The sequence below is a fragment of the Sander vitreus genome, chromosome 4, assembly GCF_031162955.1.
Source record: "Sander vitreus isolate 19-12246 chromosome 4, sanVit1, whole genome shotgun sequence".
In the NCBI taxonomy this organism is placed as follows: domain Eukaryota; kingdom Metazoa; phylum Chordata; class Actinopteri; order Perciformes; family Percidae; genus Sander; species Sander vitreus.
The window spans coordinates 27,377,320-27,400,496 of NC_135858.1; the positions used below are offsets into that span (position 1 = coordinate 27,377,320).

Sequence of the window (23,177 nt, forward strand, 5' to 3'; positions counted from 1 at the left end):
CCACATCAGGTGAATGGTCAAGAGATATTGTTTGTGCAACTGACTTATAGTATTTGGGACTGATATTGCTTATGTAACTATAAGATCACAAGTTTGATTCCCATTACAACTAACGTTGTTATATCTACTGGAGTACAGTTGACTATATTCTGATGTCCCTGACTTCTAAATTGGGAGTCTGCAAAGTATGAGTAGAAGTTACTTTGTAATATACACATACAATGCTGTAAAATCTTGGGGTGTGGCTCCTGTGTTGGTCTACCAGCTACTTTCGCAGGTAGCCAGCCACCGTCCAGTGGTTCTGTTAAAATCTGAAAATCTTTCTCTGTCTCCTGTTTCTGCAGAATGGCTCAAAAAGAGAAACTTCAGTGCCTGAAGGACTTCCATAAGGACACTCTGAAGCCGTCTCCTGGTAAAAGCCCTGGCACCCGGCCTGAAGACGAGGCAGAGGGCAAACATCCCCAGCGGGAGAAGTGGGCCAGCAAGTTGGACTTTGTTCTGTCTGTAGCTGGCGGCTTTGTTGGTTTAGGGAACGTCTGGCGTTTCCCGTACCTCTGCTACAAGAATGGTGGAGGTAAGGCATTAACATACATTACATATTTACATATAAGATTTGCTTATAAAACATGCTCTATTTAGGGCTATTTCACAAAACCAAGATAAGGGATTAAACCGGGATTTCCCAGTTATCCTGGCTCAATTTAGCCTTGACTCGGTTTCACAAAAGCAGAGGCACCTAAGATACCATGGAGATTCATTCTGTACAGCTAGCCTGGCCCACCAGGCTAACAGCCAGGATTTATTAATCCTGGAGCCTTTTCTGTTCACTCAGCAGTGGTTTTACCTTATTGTTATCAGCCTGCATTAAAAAACAACAGGTGCATATTGTTGTTCAGTTAAGTACTGTTATTTTAAGTTGTGACCAGTCTTTTTTTATAATTCATGTGACATTGTTACTGTTATATTGCTGTATGAAGACTGCTGTTCATATTGTTGTTAGAAGTTTGATGAATATATTACGGCAGTTGTTGAGATAATTAGAAAAGGCTGATAAAGTTGCCAAATATGTTTTTTAAATGAAGTCTGTTACTAAGGGCAATATATAAAGTGCTGTACATGTGTGTGTTTCTATAGTGGACCAATGCATCTTGAATTATTTTAGTTAAAGAATACAAAAAAAATTAATTAACAAAGGATTCAATGAATTGACATTCTTAGCACACAATTTGTGTTGTCCAGTAAACTGGGACTATAATTTGGGAGGATTGTACAATTTAAAGAACATATCCTAATTGTACAATCCTCCCAAATTATAGTCTTAGTTCACTGAACCAATAACTATATAGTGTAGACTACTGTACATTCATGTAACAACAGGGAGAGGACACCTCAATAGTTTTTGACCTTATATTTTGCTGGGGGGGAAATAACTGATGGATATCACTCTGTATCACTTAATTCTCTTTTATAGCTTCTAGATTTTAGAGTGCAGTTTCTTCAGTGTTTTCTTTTCTATGCCCATATACAAGGGAGCAAGGCATGTAATATGTAAAGAAGGAAACTCGGCCTAATAAAAATTAAACAAATAAAAAGCGTGGCAGATAATAGCGGACAGACTGAATGATTAGTCTAAAAATATACATTTACCAACTACTGCTCTTAACTGAAACCATTCAATGAGTCACTTGTCATTTGCAAAAACGAACAGTTGGACACTTTGCATTAAAAGCGAGCTGTGGAAGTTAATATGACTTAGGTAACTTGTATTTTAGCCCATGAGAGACAGGGAGAAACAGAGTGAAAGCAATATTTACGCATCATATTCTAGCATACTTCCACAAGAAGCTGCTGCTGCTCACTCTGTATAATGTATGAACCATGCGTATTGTCCATTTTAGCATCAGTAAATCTGTGATCGACCTCGCGGTCTGTTAAGGAAAGCCGTGAACGCGCATCTATCTGAATTACTGATGCACAGAGTCAGGTCAAGTCTTGCTTTATCAGTTATCCTGGATTTATAAATTCTGCTTTTGTGAAACAGGCCCATGGTCTTCTTTGCATTCATGCTGATTGTTTTCACACTACCCAGGTGCATTTCTCATCCCCTACTTCATTTTCCTGTTTGGCGGAGGTCTGCCGGTCTTCTTCCTGGAGGTTGCCCTGGGTCAGTTCACCTCTGAGGGTGGCATCACCTGCTGGGAGAAGCTCTGCCCCATCTTTACTGGTATGTAGCCCCTCACCAATTAATTAAATTAATTATTGTATAGCATTACATTTTGGGCAAACATAGTGCCTGTCATAATGTGAATGGTTTTAAAGGGGCTGTACTCGAAATACTGAGGCAAAAAACAGTGGGATGGGATTTCCTCCACAAGGCTCTCACAATACGTGAAATACCCACGTTTTTTTCACGTGCACTAACATGCAGATTACAACACACAGAGGAAGTGTGACTTCATTCTGTGCTCCAGATGCCATTACTTCACTATGTCTTAACATAGCAAATATTTGTTTGATGCTATATTAATGTTGTGGATGTCGAGCACAGCCCCCCTGAAGATCAGCAAAAACAACGGGAGGTTGGGGTGGTGGGTGGATGGCAATTTCCCCCCTCATCAACAGTGTCCCAGGTGTGTTTTTGTCTCATGGGGCCTCTTAGACCCTGCTCCTGGAAACCCCCTCATTTACCACCATGGAGACGCAGTCTAATATGTAAAAATGTGGTTTACATTCACAAGCGAACAGAACCACTAAGCACATTAAGACCTAGCTGGAACTGGCATGGTATGAGTACATTTAAGGGGTTGAACACCTGAATTTGGTCAAGTCATGGATGTTGAATATGGTCCGCAGACAGCTTTCAAAGTTGGCATAACTTAATTGCGACTGCATTATTTAAAGGTATTTAAAATCTTGCAAATGTAGGGCACTTTGAGGAATTGAATAGCATAGTTTTCAGCCACAGTGGCTAAAAAAAGCTCTAAGAACGCACCTTACACTACCTGCTGGTGGTAGAGACCAGAAACGGAGCTAAAAAGGGAGAACATTGGCGTAACATTGGACAGAAACACGACTTGGTGGTATACCGGTCACTTATTGAATACTGACTTTATATCTCAGCCTGGTACAACGCCCTCACCATCTAACACAACAAAACTTTTCCAGATTATTAATCAGGCTGGCAAGACAACATGGCATGATGACGAGCCAACGCTCACTGGACCCTCAACGGGTCCGTATGATATTGTACGAAAATTAACGCACACCAAAACGTAAGATATCCTACAAAAAAAGGAGCCTTTTTTTCGGCGACGAAAGTTATTGGGGGTGTGCAGAAAAGTCGATTCACAGTTGAATCGCGATTCAAGCTCTATCAATTCATAGAATTCCAAAAATCAATTCATATTTTTTTTAATTGTATGTCTACTGCAATTACATGGGACAAGTAACATTTCCTGGGTGAAAGCCTTTTGTTTTCCCTGTGAAGCGAACTCCGCTCCCCGGCTTTAAAGTCCTGTGTTTTATGGCCCAGCCATCAACTCTGACCTCCAGCCACGTATTTTATACAGCAGCAGTCATTCGGGTGCATACAGCCAAAAAAAACGTGGAATGCTTATGAATTACGGTGTATAACTTTTCGGAGCTATATGAACGTATGGTTCATGAGAACAGGCTGGATGAGCACACAGCCCAGTGTTGCAGCCTTTTTCCTGCCCAACTACTGGGTTTGAATTTTCCAGACCTCCGTTGCTTTTCACAGATGAATATCTGTGCAACATAAGGCTGAGTCACACCAGACTCTCCTCCAATCAGATGGCTGAGACCTTACCCTGCAACCGTTACCAGGCAACCTGGCTTGCACTGGTACACCAACACACTGAGGCCTCTATTCAGCGTTTACCTTCTCTAGCTCGCATCTCCTCTCCTGTGAAAACCTTCTCACTCATAAGAATGCACATTTAGTTCCCATGTATTTCCTGACTCTACTACAGGTATCAGTGTTTTTTTTTTTTTTCCCCAGTCTCTTCTTTTTAGTCTTACCTCTACTCTCTCTTCCTTTCTTCCATCATATTTCTTCCTCTCTTCCGTCCTAAGCTTCTCCACCTCTCCATTTACCTAATCCGTTCTTCTCACCTCCCTCCCTCCTACTGTTTGTTACCAGCTGATTAAGGTTAATGTATTCATAACTGTCTATTTTGCTCTCGGGGGGGGGGGGTATTATATATATCTTTTATTTATTTACTCACGCTGCTGTTCTCACTTTCACATATACACACATGTCCTTTCTTCCTTTCTTTCAGACACATCCCCCCCCTCGTTGACACACACACACACACACACAGCCGAGACGGTGTACAGCGTGTCCCAAATCACACGTTGCTACGGCAACAGTGCTGCAACACATCAGAAAGATGAAGAGAGCGTTAGAAAAGAAGCAGAGCAGTGAGATCTGAGGAGCTGTGAGATGGATTGATAAAGAAGAGAGAGAATGGAGGAAATGAGGAGAGAATGGAAAAAAAAAGATTTAAAGCAAAAAGAGAGAGGGAGGAGGAATACCTTTTTTATATATATCTTATGTGTTTGAAGCATGGTTTGGAAATATAAATGTGTAGTCTTGGCGTGCTAATATATCATTACGGATCTGAAGTGAAATAAGAGAGAGAAGACAAAGGGAATGGAGCCATGTGGTTCCAGACATCTGAATTTCTGCCCGCATCTCTGATTTTTCAAGCATTGGAAAGTGCCTCGTGTTGTGCTTATTAAAAACACTGAGTCAATCAGAGCTGTGCTGGTCCATTCCGAACCCTTCCAAAGAGAAGAATGACATTACGCGCTGATGGGATCAACGCAGGTTGTTGTCGACCTACAGAAATAACAACTCTTAAATCAGTATTTTTCTCAACAAAAAACACTACGATGATGATATGCAGAGGGCCGATATACACTCACTACTGATTGGTTGGGGCAAAACAACCCCTGTCCCAAACTGAGAGCGGCTAACACAACATGAACAACAATGTCAGACTATATACGGAATTCAGTCTAAATATCAGGCAACATATGATTAACCTCATCTCCTAAAGCTGGCAACAGGCTTAAACATGCCCCACATATAGCAACTGTTTCCGCCAACATACAGGTATGTGCAGGAAGGAGCCCATAATGAATGGCATAGTAAATGCATAGAAAACACACTGGGCAACAGGTAGACAGTTATTAGTTGTCGCTTGGCAACTTCCAAAGTCAGGCTCTCAACATCCTTCTTCATCCGTTCTTTCCAAAACAGTTTGTTCGTCACACTGCAATCCACGGTGGAGGTGAAAAGGCGGACAGAAAAAATGCTAAATTTGGATGGAAAGATGGTGAATGGAAAGCTGATGAAGCGGACTATAAAATAAGTGCTGCTCTCTCACTCAAAGCACATTGCACTTTATTATTTGCTTGTTTTTTTAATTATAATTATTTACACATTGTTTTATTTTTTATTTTTACATTTATTTATCCCAATTGCACATGTTATGCCGGCGGTCCCGGGTCCCGTCTTAAACATCAAACATGTTTCACCCAATTCAAAGAACAGCTGCTGTTGTGAACACGTAAAAGTCGAGTCCTGGAATATAATACGACCCACACATTTTTCAAACAAAATGTCAAGAAAAATGTTATTCTGGCAAATAAAGTAATTCCATTGAGGGACTGGATCAGAGAGCAAATTGGTCAATACCACACACTGTATGACTACATGATTTGATTATCTAAACTGGAACAGACTCTTGCATCTAATGTGCACAGATAGGTAATGGCGGAGACACGCATTGCGATGGTTGAGCTGCAACTTATACAGAACTTTGCTGCTTGACTACTAACAAAACCAAAGAAGATGGAAGACATTACTCAGTCTTAGCTACACTACATTGGCTCCCTGTGTCCTCCTAGAATTTATTTTAAAGTCATACTTGTATACAAAGCTCTCGACGGCTTAAGACCGGCCTACACCACAGATTCCATGCCGTCCTATGTTCCTTAACAAGTCCTTAGATCCTCTTCTGATGATTTTTTTGGTACTTAAAACCACAAGAGAGAAAATTGCAGGTTTTTTTTACCTATACTCCTAAACTGTGGAACAGCCTCCCCAAAGATAGTAGAGAGGCGTGCTCTGTTGAAAATATTAAACTGCCCTTTAAAACATACATGTTCCACCAAAACCAGTTCCTTCCCGAGGCTATTTTGCAGAGGCGCCGTCATTGTGTCCGGGGCTTAGCACCAGCCAAGACGATTGTGATTGGTTTAAAGAAATGCCAATAAACCAGAGCACGTTTCTCTCCCATCCCAGAATGCTGTGTGAACGAGCCAGGCCCTCCTTCGCAGCGCTGTGGAGGAAGGTCTGGCAATGTGAGACTACCCTGACACTAAACAATATTACAGACAACCATTTCTTCTCAATCCTCCAAAGATACTTTATTCTTCCAGATTCCTCTGGGAATCATCATGTGTGAAGTGCAAAGCTTAATTTTTTACAGTGGTAATGTGCGTTTAAAGGATCGGTTGTAAATGTAAACAGACGGAGCGAGGTCAGCCGAGGTCAGCGGTGAGCAGGAGAGATGACATAATGGAGGCGGACGCAACTGTTTGTTTGGTGTGTGTGTGTGCGTGTGTGTGTGTGTGTGTGTGTCCTTTTATCTGAGTGAATAAAAGGACATGATCCTATGGTGAAATAGTTCATACACACAGACACACTCTAAAATTCATGCAGACAGTTCACAAAGACCAACGTACGTACACACACACACACACACACACACACACACACACACACACACACACACAGATGGCCAATGACATTGAAGGACATTAATTTGGATGAGTGGGCTCTGTCTGCAATGTGTGCTGACAACACACACACACACAAACAAGTCTGTACTAATATACTTATAAGGACCACAATCATTACTTAACCTCTAACCTAAAACCTAATCCATGTCCAAATCTTGACCCAAATCCCAACTCCTACACCTGTTTCTCCCATTTTCTTATCTTTATATCCTTGTGTAGTAGAAACACAGGAACACATACACACAAACACACACAGCCCGGATCCTGTGTTTACCACCAGCACTATCTCAAGGCTAGATAACGCCATTGAAGGTTAAAACCACTAAAACATGATTGCTGTAGACTTCGATCTTGAACCTAGTACTGTCACGTTCTGTTTTATGGCCAGTCAAAATCCAGCACTAAAAACCTTACTGTTAATCAAAATGTGACACTACAGGGACTAATAGGATGAAAATTGTAAATGTTTTTTGAAGGAATTGACAATGTCAGTCATCAATCATTCACATGTGGACATATGGAAATGCCCTAATTTCCAGATGTTGTATTTTTACATAGAAATGGCATAGGTTATTTAAAAGAGGGTTCAGTTTAGGTTTTTATGTACTTTTATATAAACAAATGTCTTTTGCCATCTTTTCTGCTATTTGGCCATTTCACTGGACTGTTGACGTCTTCTTGTATCATCACTTTGACCTCTCTCCCATTCTCCAGGTATTGGTTATGCCTCAGTCGTGATCGTGTCCCTGCTGAATATCTACTACATTGTCATCCTGGCCTGGGGCCTCTACTACCTGTTCCAGGTAGGTTTGGAAAAAAGAAGCTCTGATGGCAATACAAAAAACTTTCATTTATTTTCTCATTTCCCTCGTAAATGACTTCCATTGTAGAAATAATGAAGGATTTTTTGTCAGGGCAGTGTGACTTCTGATTCTCGACCCTCTACATACTCACTTGCAGGAATGTCAGTCTTGTAGAAACACTTCTGGTAGAATTTTTTGAGTGTCTGGAGTAAAATGAATAGTTCATCGAAGTAAATCATAATTTCTTACCAGCCCATGAACATAATGTAAGTATAAATATAACTAGAACTGCAAGCAGTTATGACGGGGCCCAAGCCACGGCAGACGCCCCGGGGAGCGTGCGAAAGCGGAACCCGAAGTCCGGCGGCGGGGAGGCAAACGTCGGTAAATATCGAGAGGCGCGAGCCTCGAGGTCTGCGGTACGTCGCCGTTGCAAACGTAGCAGTCAACAGTTCACCTCCACGCATATACAGACCACCTTTAAGAATGCTCTACAATAAACAAACTTCTTAACCCCCCTGACCATTGGGGACCGCAGAGAGAAATGAGAGAGTGACCGAGCGGGTGGAGGGGGGAGGCAGGTGTGGTGGTTGAAGGAGCAGGGGAGGTGGTCAAGTTGTTGCAAATGGCATCATAGGCGCCGATTTATGTTTTCCTCCGTGGGTGCTTTGTGGGAAATTAAGAATCAATGACACTAACATAACCAATCACACTATGACAGATGCTCCACTTAGCACCAATTGCAATGTTTAATTGCACGGTATCAACGCCTATGAATGGTGTTGATTTTGGATTGAAAAAGTGAGAGAAAAGAGTTGCATTTGTCCACTGTGAAGGTTGTAGAAACTTTGTCAGGTGACTTAAGAAGTTTGTTTATTGTAAAAAAACCAGAGGAGCACGCAAAAGCGAAAACCAAAACGTAACGTAGGAGGCAAACCTCAGTAAATATTGAAGTGTGAGCTGCAAGGTCTGTGGTACATTCCCATTGCAAATATGTCATTAACATTGAGTAAAAGGGCCAAAACACGTCTACGTTGATTATAGCGCCCCCTAATGGCCGATCTTTGCCAAATTTAGTAAGAGCCTTAGAGCGGCATGCCAAACGAGCATCACAAGTTTCGTATTGATTGCATTTACTGTGGTAGAGACATTGCAATTGCAAATTTCCCATTTAAATGCATTGAGTTAGTGGCCAAAACAAATAAATGTTGCTTATAGCGCCCCCTAAAGGCCAATCTTTGCCAAATTTGGTACGGAGCATCGTAGTGGAATGTTGAACAACGATCTCAAGTCCTTTGCTGATAACATTTAATTTGGCCGAGATATATGTGTGTGGTAGCTAGCTAGGAAAATTTGTTTGGTCGTCAAATGCGCATACTTTAACGTAGCAAAATTCCTTGAGTAACTGTTGGTCACATCCATCTGGAGATGCTACGTACCCGGTTTTGTGCTGATCCGTCGCACCACTTAGGACGAGTTCGAAAAAGTTGGTAGTGAAAAAACTTTAGAGCGAAAATGGGCGTAGCCTATATCATGTGATTCAGCTTGACTCAAGGAGCACGTGGATGTAAGGATTTTTAATGTGCGATGTGTAATGTGGGAGTTAAAGGCAAAAAACATTATAGCGCCACCTAGTGGTTCACATGTGTAATTTTTGGTAGGTGTGGTCCATGACCAGTCTAGCTACCCTATAAATTTAAAGTTGTTCATGTTAGTGTAAGTAGTAAATTTAGATGTGGGTCCCATAGGACACGCCCACTTTGACCCCTCCGTACCCCACTCTAGGGTTGGCCTCAGGAGTGGCCCTAGATGGTACCCAACACATTTTGTAAAAATCGGATGAGTGGTTCATGAGATATAAACTTTTTTGTACTTGTAGCGCCCCATAATGGCCAATTTTTGTAATGTGCGTGGTTGACCTTCAGAGGGTCATGGTAAACAACAATCTGAAGTTTGGCATTGATAGCATTTATTTTGGCCGAGATATGGCAAAGTTGGTGTTTTCATAGTTAGCTACACAAATTTGTTTGTGCGTAATATTTGCAATTTTTATCCCATCAAAATTCTTTTTATTAACTTTTTGTCCGGCCCGTCTGGAGATGCTACCTGCCAAATTTCGTGCCGATTGGTCGCGACGGTCTACACTTAGGCCATGTCAACCTACCTTGGACAAAAAGAGAAGCTGTACTTAGTCAATGATTTCAAACAATTAAAACTTGAGTGGTGCAAGCATGGCACAAAGCTAAGTTGTCCTCCTAATGTAACTCCTGTTTTATTGTATGTGTTTCAGTGTTTTCAGCCGGAGCTGCCCTGGGCCAAGTGCAATCAGTCCTGGAACACCGATCGCTGCATTGAGGACACCTACCGCAAGAACAAATCCCTATGGCTGGCCGCCAACGCCACCAACTTCACCTCCCCCGTCACCGAGTTCTGGGAGTGAGTTACATAAGAGCATGCATGAATGCTCATTTGCATAATTACACGTTTTCATGTTATGTCATGTAATGTGTCATGGTTAGTTACATTCTATATGTCTTCTATATATGGTAACCTACAACTTTGTGTAGGCCAAGACAGCCATTAAGGAACCATAATACAGAGGCTTTGATTTGATTGGCTGGCAGTCGGAGAGACTAATAAAGGAAAACGGACGAATACCAAAGACTGCAGGGTTGTTAGATTTTATTATCACAAACATTTAGCAGGCAGTGTGGTTGAAGACCCCCGCCAAAGACGACCTTTTCAGTTGTCGAAAGGACACTGGAAGTAGCTCAAACATCAGTAATTTGGTCAAAAACGCCCACTTGATTAACTTGAAATTGGTGTAATTGTCTTTTTGTCAACATGTCATGAAGTACTGTGACTGAGTTGCACAGATGGACCCACACACTTACAGAGCTTTCCTTTTATGTTTTAGACATAATGTGCTGGGTATCACCAGTGGTATAGAGGATATTGGTCCTGTTAAATGGGACCTGGCTTTGTGTTTACTGCTCGTCTGGGTCATTTGCTTCTTCTGCATCTGGAAGGGAGTCAAGTCTACTGGCAAGGTAAATATATGTTTGTTATCCTATACTATCCTGTATTTTTGTTTTTATGACTCTCACTGTGCCAGCGACAGCCGTAGGTTTGGTTACCAAAACCTGGTTCCAATATGGCCCCAGTTCCTAAACAACCAGTATCTACCGGACCGACTGACAACACAGATTTCTGTGCCTCATTGCGGTGCTACTTAAATGCCTGTGCTGCCCTTTCATACTCTTAAACGGACGTTAGAGGGAACAGAAGCATCATTGCATTTGACACTAGTTAACACTACATTTGGCAGCAGGTAACGTTAGCCTACTGTTAGCTACTAGCTGGCTAAAACGCAATTAAAATGCTGACAGCTAAACGAATGGCTGTATTTGACTGTCTGTATTTGACTGTCTATTTGACTGGATTCCAACACCAGGACATACAACAGTCTGCAGCTAAAGACAAAGTAATGCTAAACTAGCTGCACCATGGGCATTGCCGTAGTCAGAGTTGTCGGAGAATCAACACCAACGGCACTTAATAGTGCATTCAATTACACCTCGTAAGCTCATGGTAAATTCAATGTTGTTTTAAAATAAATCGTTTAAATTTGACTATATGGCCTTAGCAATAATGAAGCTGTTCTTTAATGTCACAGACCATCATTTTGTGCTCTTTAAATGATCACTTCAGGCAACGTTTAGGCACCGGAACCATTTTAAAAGCATTATTTTAGCACTGGTATCGGAAAAAACCAAAAGCATTATGTTTTTGGGTTGTCCCTCCGTCAGTCCCATTCTCATGAACACAGTATCTTAGGGAACGCCTTGGAGGGAATTGTATTCAAATGTGGCACAAACAACCACTTTGGGTAAGGTCACTGTGACCTCACAAATTGCCTTTTTGGCCATAACTCAAGAATTCCTATGCTAATTATGACAAAATTTCACACAAATGTCTGATACGATAAAATTATGGTGTGATGACATTTTATACGCAAAGGTCAACTTGACTGTGACATCATAGAAACACTTCATTTTTCAACACCGTAACTCAGGAACAGAAGGGAGAACATAAGTCGGATGCTGTACAGGTGACACTAATCTTAGGTGACCCACCTTGAAACTGTGGTGATTGTCTTTGGTGCTGCCAGGTTGAAGATGTGTGTTAAGTGTCCATGTTACACAAAACATAGGCTTAATATCTTTTATTAAATTGCTTTACAGTCTTCACTAAATATATTATGAGTCTGGACAGACATCGATATAAACTGCAACTTGACTAGTTGGTGGAGGCAAACAACCTCAGGGCGGTAGTTCTTGTCTATTGCCGATTGTGTTTTGCACTGTTAATTTAGAGGAACGAGATAAAGTTCCTCTTGAGCTCGCTGAACTTGCAATAAACGCAAGAAGTCTTGCTATTGCTGAATCATAATGACTGCCAGAAAACATGACAGGGTGATTCTCATATGACTCTTTCACACGTTTTTTTTTTTAGGTCTTAGCAAGAGAACAATAGGGGCTTTGTTCAAACTTAGTGCAGAGAAATACAAGATTTTCTAAAGGCCTGGGTGGGCTGTTTAATAATTGAATAATCTTGTTTTAGCCCTTACATCAAAATAATTTAAAGAGAGACAACAATAGCAAGATCATTAATTAGACAAGGTTGTACAAACATTTCTATGGAAGTAGTTCCACTTTTTCTAGGAGGAAGAATAGAATACTGTTAGGGCAACATTTGGGTACACTCTGCTGTTGTATTTTCTCACTAAAAAAATATGTCACCTGATTTGTAAGACTTCAAGACAGAGAGCAAGGGTTGAAAGTACTCAGATGTATTGTATAAGTTAAACAGTAAAGACATTTTACAGTTGAAAACACACTTGTCAGTGCTCTCAGCTGGATATCCTACTATATGTAATGGACACAATTGTTAAAATCCCAAACATATCTGTATACATTATATATTTCAGTTTAATGGCTTAACAAGAAAACATTGTATTGGGGGGGGGGAGATTCTGCAGTGGCTACCTTGTTTGTATAGTCTTGCAGGTTGGATGTACCCTTGGATAAATGCATAATGGGAACATTTCAGACCTTGTTCAATTGCTGCTACAACAACATCAACAACTCACCCGAGACCAGAGGCAGCTCCATCAATCCTAGACTGCTTTTTATATAACCTCAACACTATTTATTGATTGGTTTGGCCTGACGTATGCTCTCTGGTTGCTCGAAGTTGTAACTCTTGTAATAAAGTCACTCTGGCAAGGCCAAATGTGGTCACTGTTTTCCAAATAACAGAAGCTGATACACTGCTATTGATCTAAGGGACAGCCTGTGGTCTTGGTCATAATCCAAGAAGAGTTCACACATTTATCAAACAAAATTCCCTGTAACGACATTAAATATAGCTAGTAGACCAAATAACAAACATCACATTTATGTCATGGCCAAAGCAAAACACATTTGAAACTCAAGTTCCAACTAATCGCCTTCCTCTGTAGAATAATACAAACTGGAGGAGTGTTTCCATAATGGGTGACTTTGCTTTTCTGCATTGTGATCTCCCTAAGGTGGTCTACATCACAGCCACGTTCCCATTTGTCATGCTCATCGTGCTGTTGATTCGTGGCGTAACACTGCCTGGTGCCGCTGCAGGCATCAAGTTCTACCTGTACCCTGACCTCGCTCGTCTGAAGGACCCAGAGGTAGGTGCCCCTGTGCTGTCTGAGTGAGAAAACCCCATCATTCTTCTTCAGGTATAGTTTAGTCACAACAGAATTACTGCACTAGATTTTCTACCCGACTTCCCTAGTCCATATTAGTGTTACCCACAACTTAGGGCATTTTCACACCTATAGTTTGTTTGCTCTGGTCCAAATCAGTTAATGAGTCTTGGAACGTTTTCCCGTTGTTTTGGTTTCGTTACCCACGGAGAAAAAGTGTACCAAAATGCGTCATTACAAATCACTTTGACAAGGGAAATACGAGTGACCGCAATCTACTGTATTTCTGTGAGAGAAACCTTGCAAGCTGCTTCAGTTTGCTGCTCTGCCGTATCACAGATTGCAAAGCACACCTGACTACAGGAGATATTTAGCTCAGACTTACGGAGTACACATAGTTGGTGCGGTTCGAGGTCGGATCGTTATCACCACAAACAAACCGCTCCAGAGTTTGTTTGAAAGCGTATCCTAACCCGCCCCTCTAGCTTCTTGCTTCTCTATGCATGCCCTGTGCTTCCCATCATCAGCAGGCCTCAGCCTTTCTGTCCCCACTCTCACCCCCTACTTGACAGGTGTGGATTGATGCCGGCACCCAGATCTTCTTCTCCTATGCCATCTGTTTGGGCGCCATGACATCCTTGGGGAGCTACAACAAGTACAAATACAATTGCTACAGGTGAGGAATCAGTTTTCAGTGAGGGGGTTAGCGGTAGTGGAGAGAGGGAAGTGAAGGGATCCTTGTGTGTTCATTAACAAATCCTCCTCATGACATATGTGTGACATAGGGACTGTTTGCTGCTGGGAGCCCTCAACAGTGGTACCAGTTTTGTGTCTGGCTTCGCAATATTTTCCGTCCTGGGCTTCATGGCACAAGAGCAAGGGGTGGACATTGCTGATGTGGCAGAGTCAGGTACGAGGGTTCTGTAAAGGTGGCAGTGATGGTGGGCGCTGCTTCCTGGATAACAAATTAAACAGTAATTGCAAAGAAAAACCGCAACGAATCCCTAAAGAGAATTAGCCAATATGTTTATTTTTAGACTTGAATGGTAACTTGGTATTAAATAGATTTAAATGGATTTCAAATGACGGCAATCGGAATATGGAAGTTTCCGCAATCAAACACTACTTGACAAAAGCAGAATGTGAGAAAATATTAACATATTTGATCGGTTTGTTAGCGCATCTTTCAAGTAAAGCAAGTTGGTATGGATTAGGGCTAAGATAGAGATGTTGCAAAAATGATTTAGTTTTTGAAGAGAGAGACATTAAAAAATAAGATATAATTTACCCTTAGAACTAGCTGTGTGCATCTTGTGCCAGAAGCTTTATCATGCTATCACAGTTCTGGTCCTGAAAGGTTCCTACATGTGACAAACTGACGTCACCATTGCTGTGGCTCGTATCTATTTGAGTGCCAAATCGGCATATGGGGTTTATTAGTTGTTCTATAACTGGCAACTTCATCTTTTTGCAATTTATGTCAGGGCCCACAGCCATGAAATAACTAACCAAATCACAAAACTCCATGGTAAACAGGAACTACTTAACATTTCAGCAAAGTAAGAAAAGACAGTTACATGAGTATTCATGATCACATTTCCATGGACTTGAACTATATCTATTACATTATATAGCGTTAGCTTATGCTATTTTACAAAAACTCTGAGGCTGCAAATGCAACTTTTGTTTTTGTGAGGAGACAATGTTAGCCCAGTTTAAGCTGGACATCATGTTTGCTTTTCCGAATCACAAAATGATTTCATTTAAGCTTGTTTTTCATGTCACAAAGCAGACAAAAATTGCTGTTGGCTTGTTCTTTAAAAAATACACTCAGTGATTGACTGATTAACTGTTTTTTTTCTAGAACCACTATTGGGCCTTGTTTGGAAAGTTTGAATCGCCTCTTTTTGGGATTTTACATGCTTCTGTTACACCCTTAAGACATAAGTCATCTTGTTTGATGTCAAATGAGACACAAACTTGAAACTTTCATTTTTGCTGATTACAGAACAATGATGTTGTTAGCGTCAAATTCTTTTGTGAAACCTAGGCTTCATCTATTGCCCCGAGATTATCCAGTTTAACAAAATTAAATTTTGATTAGACTTTAAACACTGTCCATGCTGCCAGCCCAGTCGATACGAATATTGGACAATTCTATAGTCTCCAATTTGAGTCCAGTGCCAAATAAATTTTTAGCAGAATTATCCAGTATCAACGTTGTGTTTGGCGAGTGGGTTGGTGTTCCTCAGGTGACCAAAGATTAGAAGAGTATATCAGAGGAACTAGACAGAGCAACATGTCACTCAAACGTCACAATAGAAATAGAAGGTTAGTCTGGGGTTAGCACTATTGGAATATCATTCTATGGACGGACAAATCACAGTTCAAACATTTGCACACTGCAGAGGGCCCAAAGAAAAACTCAATATTTAGAGCCAAGTGCACCGTTGTGCAGCTGCTAATCAAGAGGTAATTTTCCAGCTTGAAAAAGTGTCCATGTGCTGTGAGCCTAAGAATAGATGTACCGAACATTTGGGAACCTCACAAGTAAGCCTGCCTTAACTGCGATTGCTTGTTTCTGATGTACCTGACAGAGGAATGAAAGTTATCAGCATGAGAGTGCAGTATACGCACACATGCAATGGCTTCTGTAGACCCAAGACTATACTAAAAAAGAAATGTATAAAAACTTAGGTTTTAGTAAGTAGTATTTTATGTTTTATTTGACAGTCAAGTTATGACTTATCACACTATTTGATGTGGATCTCATGAGTTAAAGGGTAACTTGTTCTTTTTTTCAACCTGGATTCTTGGTATCCTTGGACAATCTCTGAAATTGGTCCAGTATTAAGCAAGACCGCTGCAGTTGGCGGTGGCGAAACTAGCTACAATCAAAGTTATTGGGCAATTGTGTACCTTCAATTTACATCCATAAAATCACTTGTTTTGCCACTGACAGACTCAGATTGTTATTCTAAGTGTCTGACAACATTATGGAAAGGTTCCCTAGAGAGATAGACCTTTCTGTTAAAGAGTAAGATCCTTTTTGTTTAACAAGAAATCCCCAAAATTGCTAACTGTTAAAAGCCGTCTTGGTTCGTCTTTCCACTGTTCGAACAATCCCCACTCTAGTGTGGTTTGAAATAAACCCTTGACTCACCTGACTTTACATGTGAAAAAATGATGGCACTTTACCACTAAAAGTATTGTTTATGGAGTTAATGGAGTCTAGTGAGTTTGGTGATGGCGATTTCAGGGCGGTTTCTGAGGATACTCTTACTTATTCTTTAATAAAAAAAAAAAAGTCTGTCTCTGCAGGGATCCTTTCCATAATGTTGTCAGACACTTGGAATAATAATCTGAGCCTGTAGTGGCAAAAACAGCACTCTTAGTAAACAAAATTGACGATGCACACGCCCTATGTGATTACAATGTAGCCCGATTCGCTGACTGATGCAGCGTTCTCCCTCGATACTGGACCAATTTCAAAGATTTTTGTTCACATTAGTCACTTAGACACCAATGCATGAGAAAACCGAGTCCAGGTTAAAAAAAAAAGAACAAAATTACCGTTTCATTATTTGATTAACTGCTAGGATTACCCATCTCAGGAAATGGAAGTTGGTACTATTTTTCGAGTCAACACGGTGTTTGGTTGGATGCCTTGTCATAATTTGCAAAAAAAAAAAACTGAACATACTTTAGTACCTTGCTATCAGTTGCAATACTGTATTGCTGTCATGGCTGTTTCCTTGTTTCTTAACTTCTGTTTTACAGTTCCCAATTTAGCATCAATGTCAAATTAGACTGCAGAAAAAAGCCTCTGCCATCTGCTGCTATGTTGCTATGGCCATTTTGTATTCCTGATAGAGAGGATCATACTTAATTCAGTCAGGGATGCAAAATGGCTAGAGTGACGTAGGTGTTGATATACTTAAACACTAAATATTTTGAGAAACCAAGATGCACTTGATTTACCTTTTCTAGCAGTTGATTGTCTTTCAGCTGCCTGGAAAGGTGAATCAAGCAAAATTAGGTTAAATATATCTTTACATTTCTGCAATGTTTACTGCGATCTACGGTCTTTTTGTTTACTCCACACAACATATAAAATTAGTACATGCTGTACATGCTTCTCGACTTCTTATGACTTCCACAGAGATGCAGTTACACAATACTAATAATTTACATCACATGTTATACTCTACATGTTCTTTGTTATTGTTCTGTTTTCCATTATTGGAACGTTTTCCTTGTAATATGTCATTTTAAATGTTTTGAAATGGTGTCATTTGTTAACTGCATAAGTAATGTTTTCAAATGAAGTAACAGGTAAGTAAAGATGGGTGTTAGACATACTTAATCCCTATTTATTGACACCTAGCTGCATTCAAATACATAACACATAAACATCTATTTTCCGTGTTGTAGCCCAGGTTTGATCATGCATTCATATCCGGTTTTGCATCTCCAATGTTTGTTTTTTTTTCTTCCCACAGGGAGGTAGATCAGATGAGCTTACCGTGATACTAATGTTGCCTCCCCCCCATCCCCCTCTGTCTGCTCTCACCCCCCTACCCCCCCACCCCCATCCCTTCTCCTCTGTAGGCCCAGGTCTGGCGTTCATTGCCTACCCTAAAGCTGTTTCCATGATGCCTTTTCCTACAGTCTGGGCAATTCTCTTCTTCATTATGCTGCTGCTGTTGGGCCTCGACAGTCAGGTGAGCAGAAACATGAAACAACTTTCACACATTTACAGCTGTTGGAGCTGCAGGAGTCTGGGCGCTAAGGGATGTGGTGATAACACTCATGGCTGTTATTGAGGTTCACATGAGCAACACACTACAGTAGAAGCCTGTGCACAAACTTTAAGGGTGTTTAAACAAGCCTCCTGCAGCATATTTTTATTTTCTGAAAATGTGTTTCTGTGTATTTTGAAGCATACAAACAGATTTTTCTTTTTTTCTAATAAACCAAAGTCTGATTAACATACATGAAGAAACCAACATGCATCATACCAACATACTGGCGGATTTACAGATGCAAGAAAAAAGAATTTCTGACATTGTATCTTACATTACATTTACAAAAATACTCGGTCACCTCACCTCCACTAATCTGCAGTCTTCAAGTGCAGAAATTAACATCGGCACTGACGTGTTAGTGGATCTGTATCCATGTTATTTTATATTTTTGATAACACCACTGTCTCTGTGTCCCCCTGCAGTTTGTGGAAGTGGAAGGGCAGATCACATCACTGGTGGATCTGTATCCGTCCTTCCTAAGGAAGGGTTACCGCAGAGAGATCTTCATCGCTATCATCTGCTGCATCAGCTACCTGCTTGGACTTACCATGGTTACCAAGGTAACAACACCAAGCCACAGAGACAGCGCGCATTGTTTCATACTCTGAAAGCCACGCCCACCGGAGGGGAAAACAATCTGCACCACAATATGCAACCAAGTGCCTGTAGCTAACTAAAGGCATCCGATTTACAAATGTCAAAGGATTATTTTAGCACCCCTTGTCTAGTTAGCTGTTAGTAAGCTAATGTTAGCAAGTTAAGGCACTTGCAAACATAATAGTAAGCTTAACTTACAGAATTATAGTTAGCCTAACACTGACAATTGGATATTTAACTTGGTAACAAAATGCTTTCTGCAAACTAACTAACTGGGCATGTCGTTAGGTTAGGGTCTCCCCTTTCCTCACGTCTGTATCCACTTTTGTCTTCCTAAAAGCTCAGTTTTTCGATTTGACAGCGTATAAAAACTAAGTTATGGGTTCTTTACCATGTTGGTAATGCATCTTACCACACAGCACCTTTGAGGCATTTTTCTGTTTGCTAGCAGACTGAATTGACAAAGACACCTTAACTTTATGCAATATAAGTCAATCGAGAGCGAGGAGTTTTTTTCCCCATCTGGTGTGGGCGGGACAAAAGAATTGTTCTGTCTCTATTAAAGGACAAATCAGCAAAATTAACCTAGGGGTTATGAACACGTATACCGAGTTTGATGTTCTCTGGGATATGTTTTTATGCTAATCAAATGTGACCAGTTTTATCGCTAATTAGCTTATAACACTAGCCGTAGGGGCATGGGTAAAATAAAAAGAAATCACTATTTCTATACCACTAACAAGGCACAAAATAGCACCACACTTCCACGGTAGCATAATGAGGGTCCTCAAAGCATTGAGTGAACAAGTGTACAGACAGTTTATTAAAAAGATAGTTTAGAAAGACAGTACCATTTTACATATACAGGTGGGTGCCACCTTGGGAAAACAGTCACAACCAGTCGAACGACGAACAACATTATCATGCACACAGCACATGTTGATATACTATGGCTGCTGGCCTCATTTCAGGCTCCACCCAACAGCTCAATACTCCAGGGACAACAGTGTTCATGCAGCTATTAGAGTCGGTCTCTGGGGAGATGACATGGGCTATTTATACTATCAAGTCATGAGAACTTCCCATCAAACCTCTGGTATTAATAGATACTGTAGACCTGACTTAGCTTTTTCCAAATCTTCCTCTTCTTACTCCTTCTATCCTATTTCTGTCTCTCTGTTTTCCCCTGTTTCTCATCATGTCTTATTCCTGTCCTTCATCTCCTCTCACTCGCTTCTCTCCTCTTTCTCTAGAATTATTCTGCCTTGTTCTCTCCTCTGTCAAACTTTTTGCTTCTCAAACCTTCTTCCTGCCCCATGTTCATTCTCTGGAGAAAAACGTTTCCTCCACATAGACAGGACACACAGACACATTGTTGTGATGTATCATCCTCCCAACACTTACCAATAGACCCTTCTCACTATGGACATTTTGACTTGTCGCATACAAGTGTTACTGTCATAAGTTCGCTGGTATTGTGCATGCTGGCTCAGTGTGGCTTAGCAGGACACAAAATTAAACCAAATCCCAAGTCATTTGTTTTACCTGTCATATTTGTGTCAAGTCCTAGCATAGCACATTTGGCTGTGAAAAAGGTCTTTTAATTGAGGCTTCTCAAAGTTGGACATTTTGTTACCTTGAGCAAAATAAGGAGGAATCCACCAAACATGCTGCACTTTTAAACTTCTTAAGCATGTCATGTATCGATGTGTGTGTGCAAATGTTGTCCACACAGCAGTTTAAAAGGAGATTGAATGTAATTAGAGCCTAATATTCAAACATAATTACAACATGGCTACCAATGTGCCAAACTGAAATTCAACATATTGAATGTTTTGAGACTCTAGAATCCAGTGCCAAAATGGTTAAAACACCAAGTTCCTTTGTCGAAATTGGACCATTGGCGTTATATATTTGATTTTGCCCGTCCATCTTCTGTAAGAGACCTCCAACACAGACAATTTGTCACACTGTCGCCTCTGTGATTGGGCACTTTGGAAAGAAACGTGTAGACATGTAACTTTAAATCACAGCCAAACTCCATTACATCAAACAAAGTGACTTGTACTGGAACACCGTGTGATAATGCATACTTTCGTCAAGTTGCATCAAGCCCAAGACCCATTTTACTAATTGCACCTTCATTCCCCAGAGCACAAACCAACCTCTCATATAAAGGTTGTCTACGTGCCAAAACTATGAGAGTATAATGTGACGAAGACCAGATAACTATCTTGACTGGAACTGCTGGGTTACACAATGCAGTTAACATAAGTACCTCTGTAGTAAAAAAAAAAAAGGCTTTTTTTCCCCAGTGAAAAACATACTTTAAAACATGAAACGCTTAGATGAAATATCTGTAGGTTGAATCAGTTATGGTACAAAAGAGCAGATTAGACGTTTTTGTTGTTTGTTTATGGTGAAAAGTGTTTCTGTCCATCCAGTGTCTCCAATTCCTGCACTTAATCTCACACTCTCCGCTCTTTTCTTCATTCATCCTCTCCTTCCTATGCAAACCTGGTCTCACACAACATTTAACCTTCTCACTGTCATTCTATTTTCTGCCCCGCCTCTCTCTCTCTCTCTCTCTCTCTCTTCTCGCTCTCTCTCTCTCTCTCTCTCTCTCTGTCTGTATCCTTCTGTTGTTCCCATGACAACATCTTTTTATGGCTGCGGTGGCCTGGTTCAAGTTTAGGATTCCCATGATTGTTAAAACAGTTTTCACACTGGACACACGCACACACACACAACTGCGCTCAAACTCAGACAGTAGCAGTCTCGCGTACGGCCATGTCGGTTGCTCACATTTGGTCATGTTAAAGTCTTGAAAATGTCCCCGTTTTACATATTTTAATTATCATATGATTCAAGAATCACGTTTTATTTACAAGCTCCTACACTTTAGTGAGTGTTCCTGAAGCTCAGTGTATCGAGGAAGGCTAATCTGAAACTGTATGCACTGAAAGGCACAAGAATATAGACCCTGCACAGGTTTTAATATTTCACGTGAGATGAAAATATTGCCTGATATATGTACTTGGAAAAAAAAAAGATTTTAAATCCTGTTTGTCTGTGTGTCTGTCTGCAGGGTGGCATGTATGTTTTCCAGCTGTTTGATTACTATGCAGCTAGCGGTGTGTGCCTTCTGTGGGTGGCATTCTTTGAATGTATAGCTGTTGCCTGGGTTTATGGTGAGTACCATGCTTTGAAATATAACTAAATACTGTGAGCCTGTAGGATGTATACTAAATAACTTACTAGTGCACAGGAAGTGAATGCTTCTAATGTATTGTCTTGTAATGTCTCCATATACTGACTTTGACATCCGGCTGCCTTTTTGCACTCTCTCAAAGAGCATGCATAGATCCCTAGATAGCTGTATCACAGCAAAGTCCATTTAGAGACAGCAAAGCTATCTTATCAGACCGCAGGCCAATTGCTGGTAATGGAACTGCAAATAAAAGAAGTACGGATTTAACGATGCATCATGAATCGGTTAAAAATCGATGCAAATGGGGCGAACTCTAGCTTACCCAGTAGAGTGTGCGCCCCATGTAGGCTGAGTCCTTGGCAGCAGCCCGGGTTCAAGTCTGTTTTTAAACGGCCTAGGGCATGATCTACTTTTGATTTCATTTGTCTAACTTCAGACCACACTGTCTTCTTAGTTTATTCATTTGAAGAGATTCCTTTTCTATTTATGTAGTTATTTGGATGTGGGATTTGTTTATATAATAATTTTTTATTCATTTTTTTCACTTTTGATAAGAGCCATCTGTTGCTTTGCACAGTCATTTGTCCGCATCTCATTCTGTTAAAGAAATCGTGAGAAATTCGTATCGCAAACTTAAAATCGTTAACAGGCTAAGGCCATTGTTGGAACTTTATAAAGTATACACTAAATCTGCTGAAGCAAGAATACATCTAAGTATTAAAGTGCTCATATTATGCTTTTTGACTTTTCGCCTTTCCTTTATTGTTATTTATTGTTGTTTTTGTGCACGTTATAGGTTTACAAAGTGAAAAAGCCCAAAGTCCACCCCAAAGGAACTTACCATCTCCAACAGAAAACACTGTTCACAAACTGCTCCAAACAGCTCTATTGTAGTCCAGCCTTTACTTCCGTGACAAACGTGCGTTACTTAGTAACACACATTATAATGCTCGCCTAGCTGCTAGCATGGCACTCCCTCATGCTCTGCAACTGACAAGCTAGCAGTACTTACTGCACATGTGCGACTCCCGACAAAGATGGAACAGAAGTGAGATGTCTCACTCTGTAGCTAAAACAGAGAGCTCAACACACAGGGTGAAAAGAGGAGCTGCAGCCATGTGCAGTACAACAAATATATGGTGTCTTCTGAAAAGTAAACCACATAAACCTATTCTGGT

The 23,177-nt window shown here is 40.7% G+C and overlaps 1 protein-coding gene across 1 annotated transcript in view; it reads left to right on the forward strand.

Moving 5' to 3' along the window:
- Positions 1–23,177, forward strand: part of LOC144517255 (sodium- and chloride-dependent taurine transporter-like) — a 38,902-nt gene that overhangs the window by 12,898 nt on the left and 2,827 nt on the right. The window contains exons 2-12 of the mRNA XM_078249258.1: positions 345–574; positions 2,090–2,224; positions 7,549–7,637; positions 9,928–10,073; positions 10,555–10,687; positions 13,231–13,365; positions 13,956–14,059; positions 14,169–14,293; positions 17,995–18,107; positions 18,614–18,751; positions 21,877–21,979. Of these exons, the coding sequence (XP_078105384.1) occupies positions 346–574; positions 2,090–2,224; positions 7,549–7,637; positions 9,928–10,073; positions 10,555–10,687; positions 13,231–13,365; positions 13,956–14,059; positions 14,169–14,293; positions 17,995–18,107; positions 18,614–18,751; positions 21,877–21,979 (1,450 nt within the window). The 5' untranslated portion in view covers position 345. The remainder of the gene's footprint in view (positions 1–344; positions 575–2,089; positions 2,225–7,548; positions 7,638–9,927; positions 10,074–10,554; positions 10,688–13,230; positions 13,366–13,955; positions 14,060–14,168; positions 14,294–17,994; positions 18,108–18,613; positions 18,752–21,876; positions 21,980–23,177) is intronic.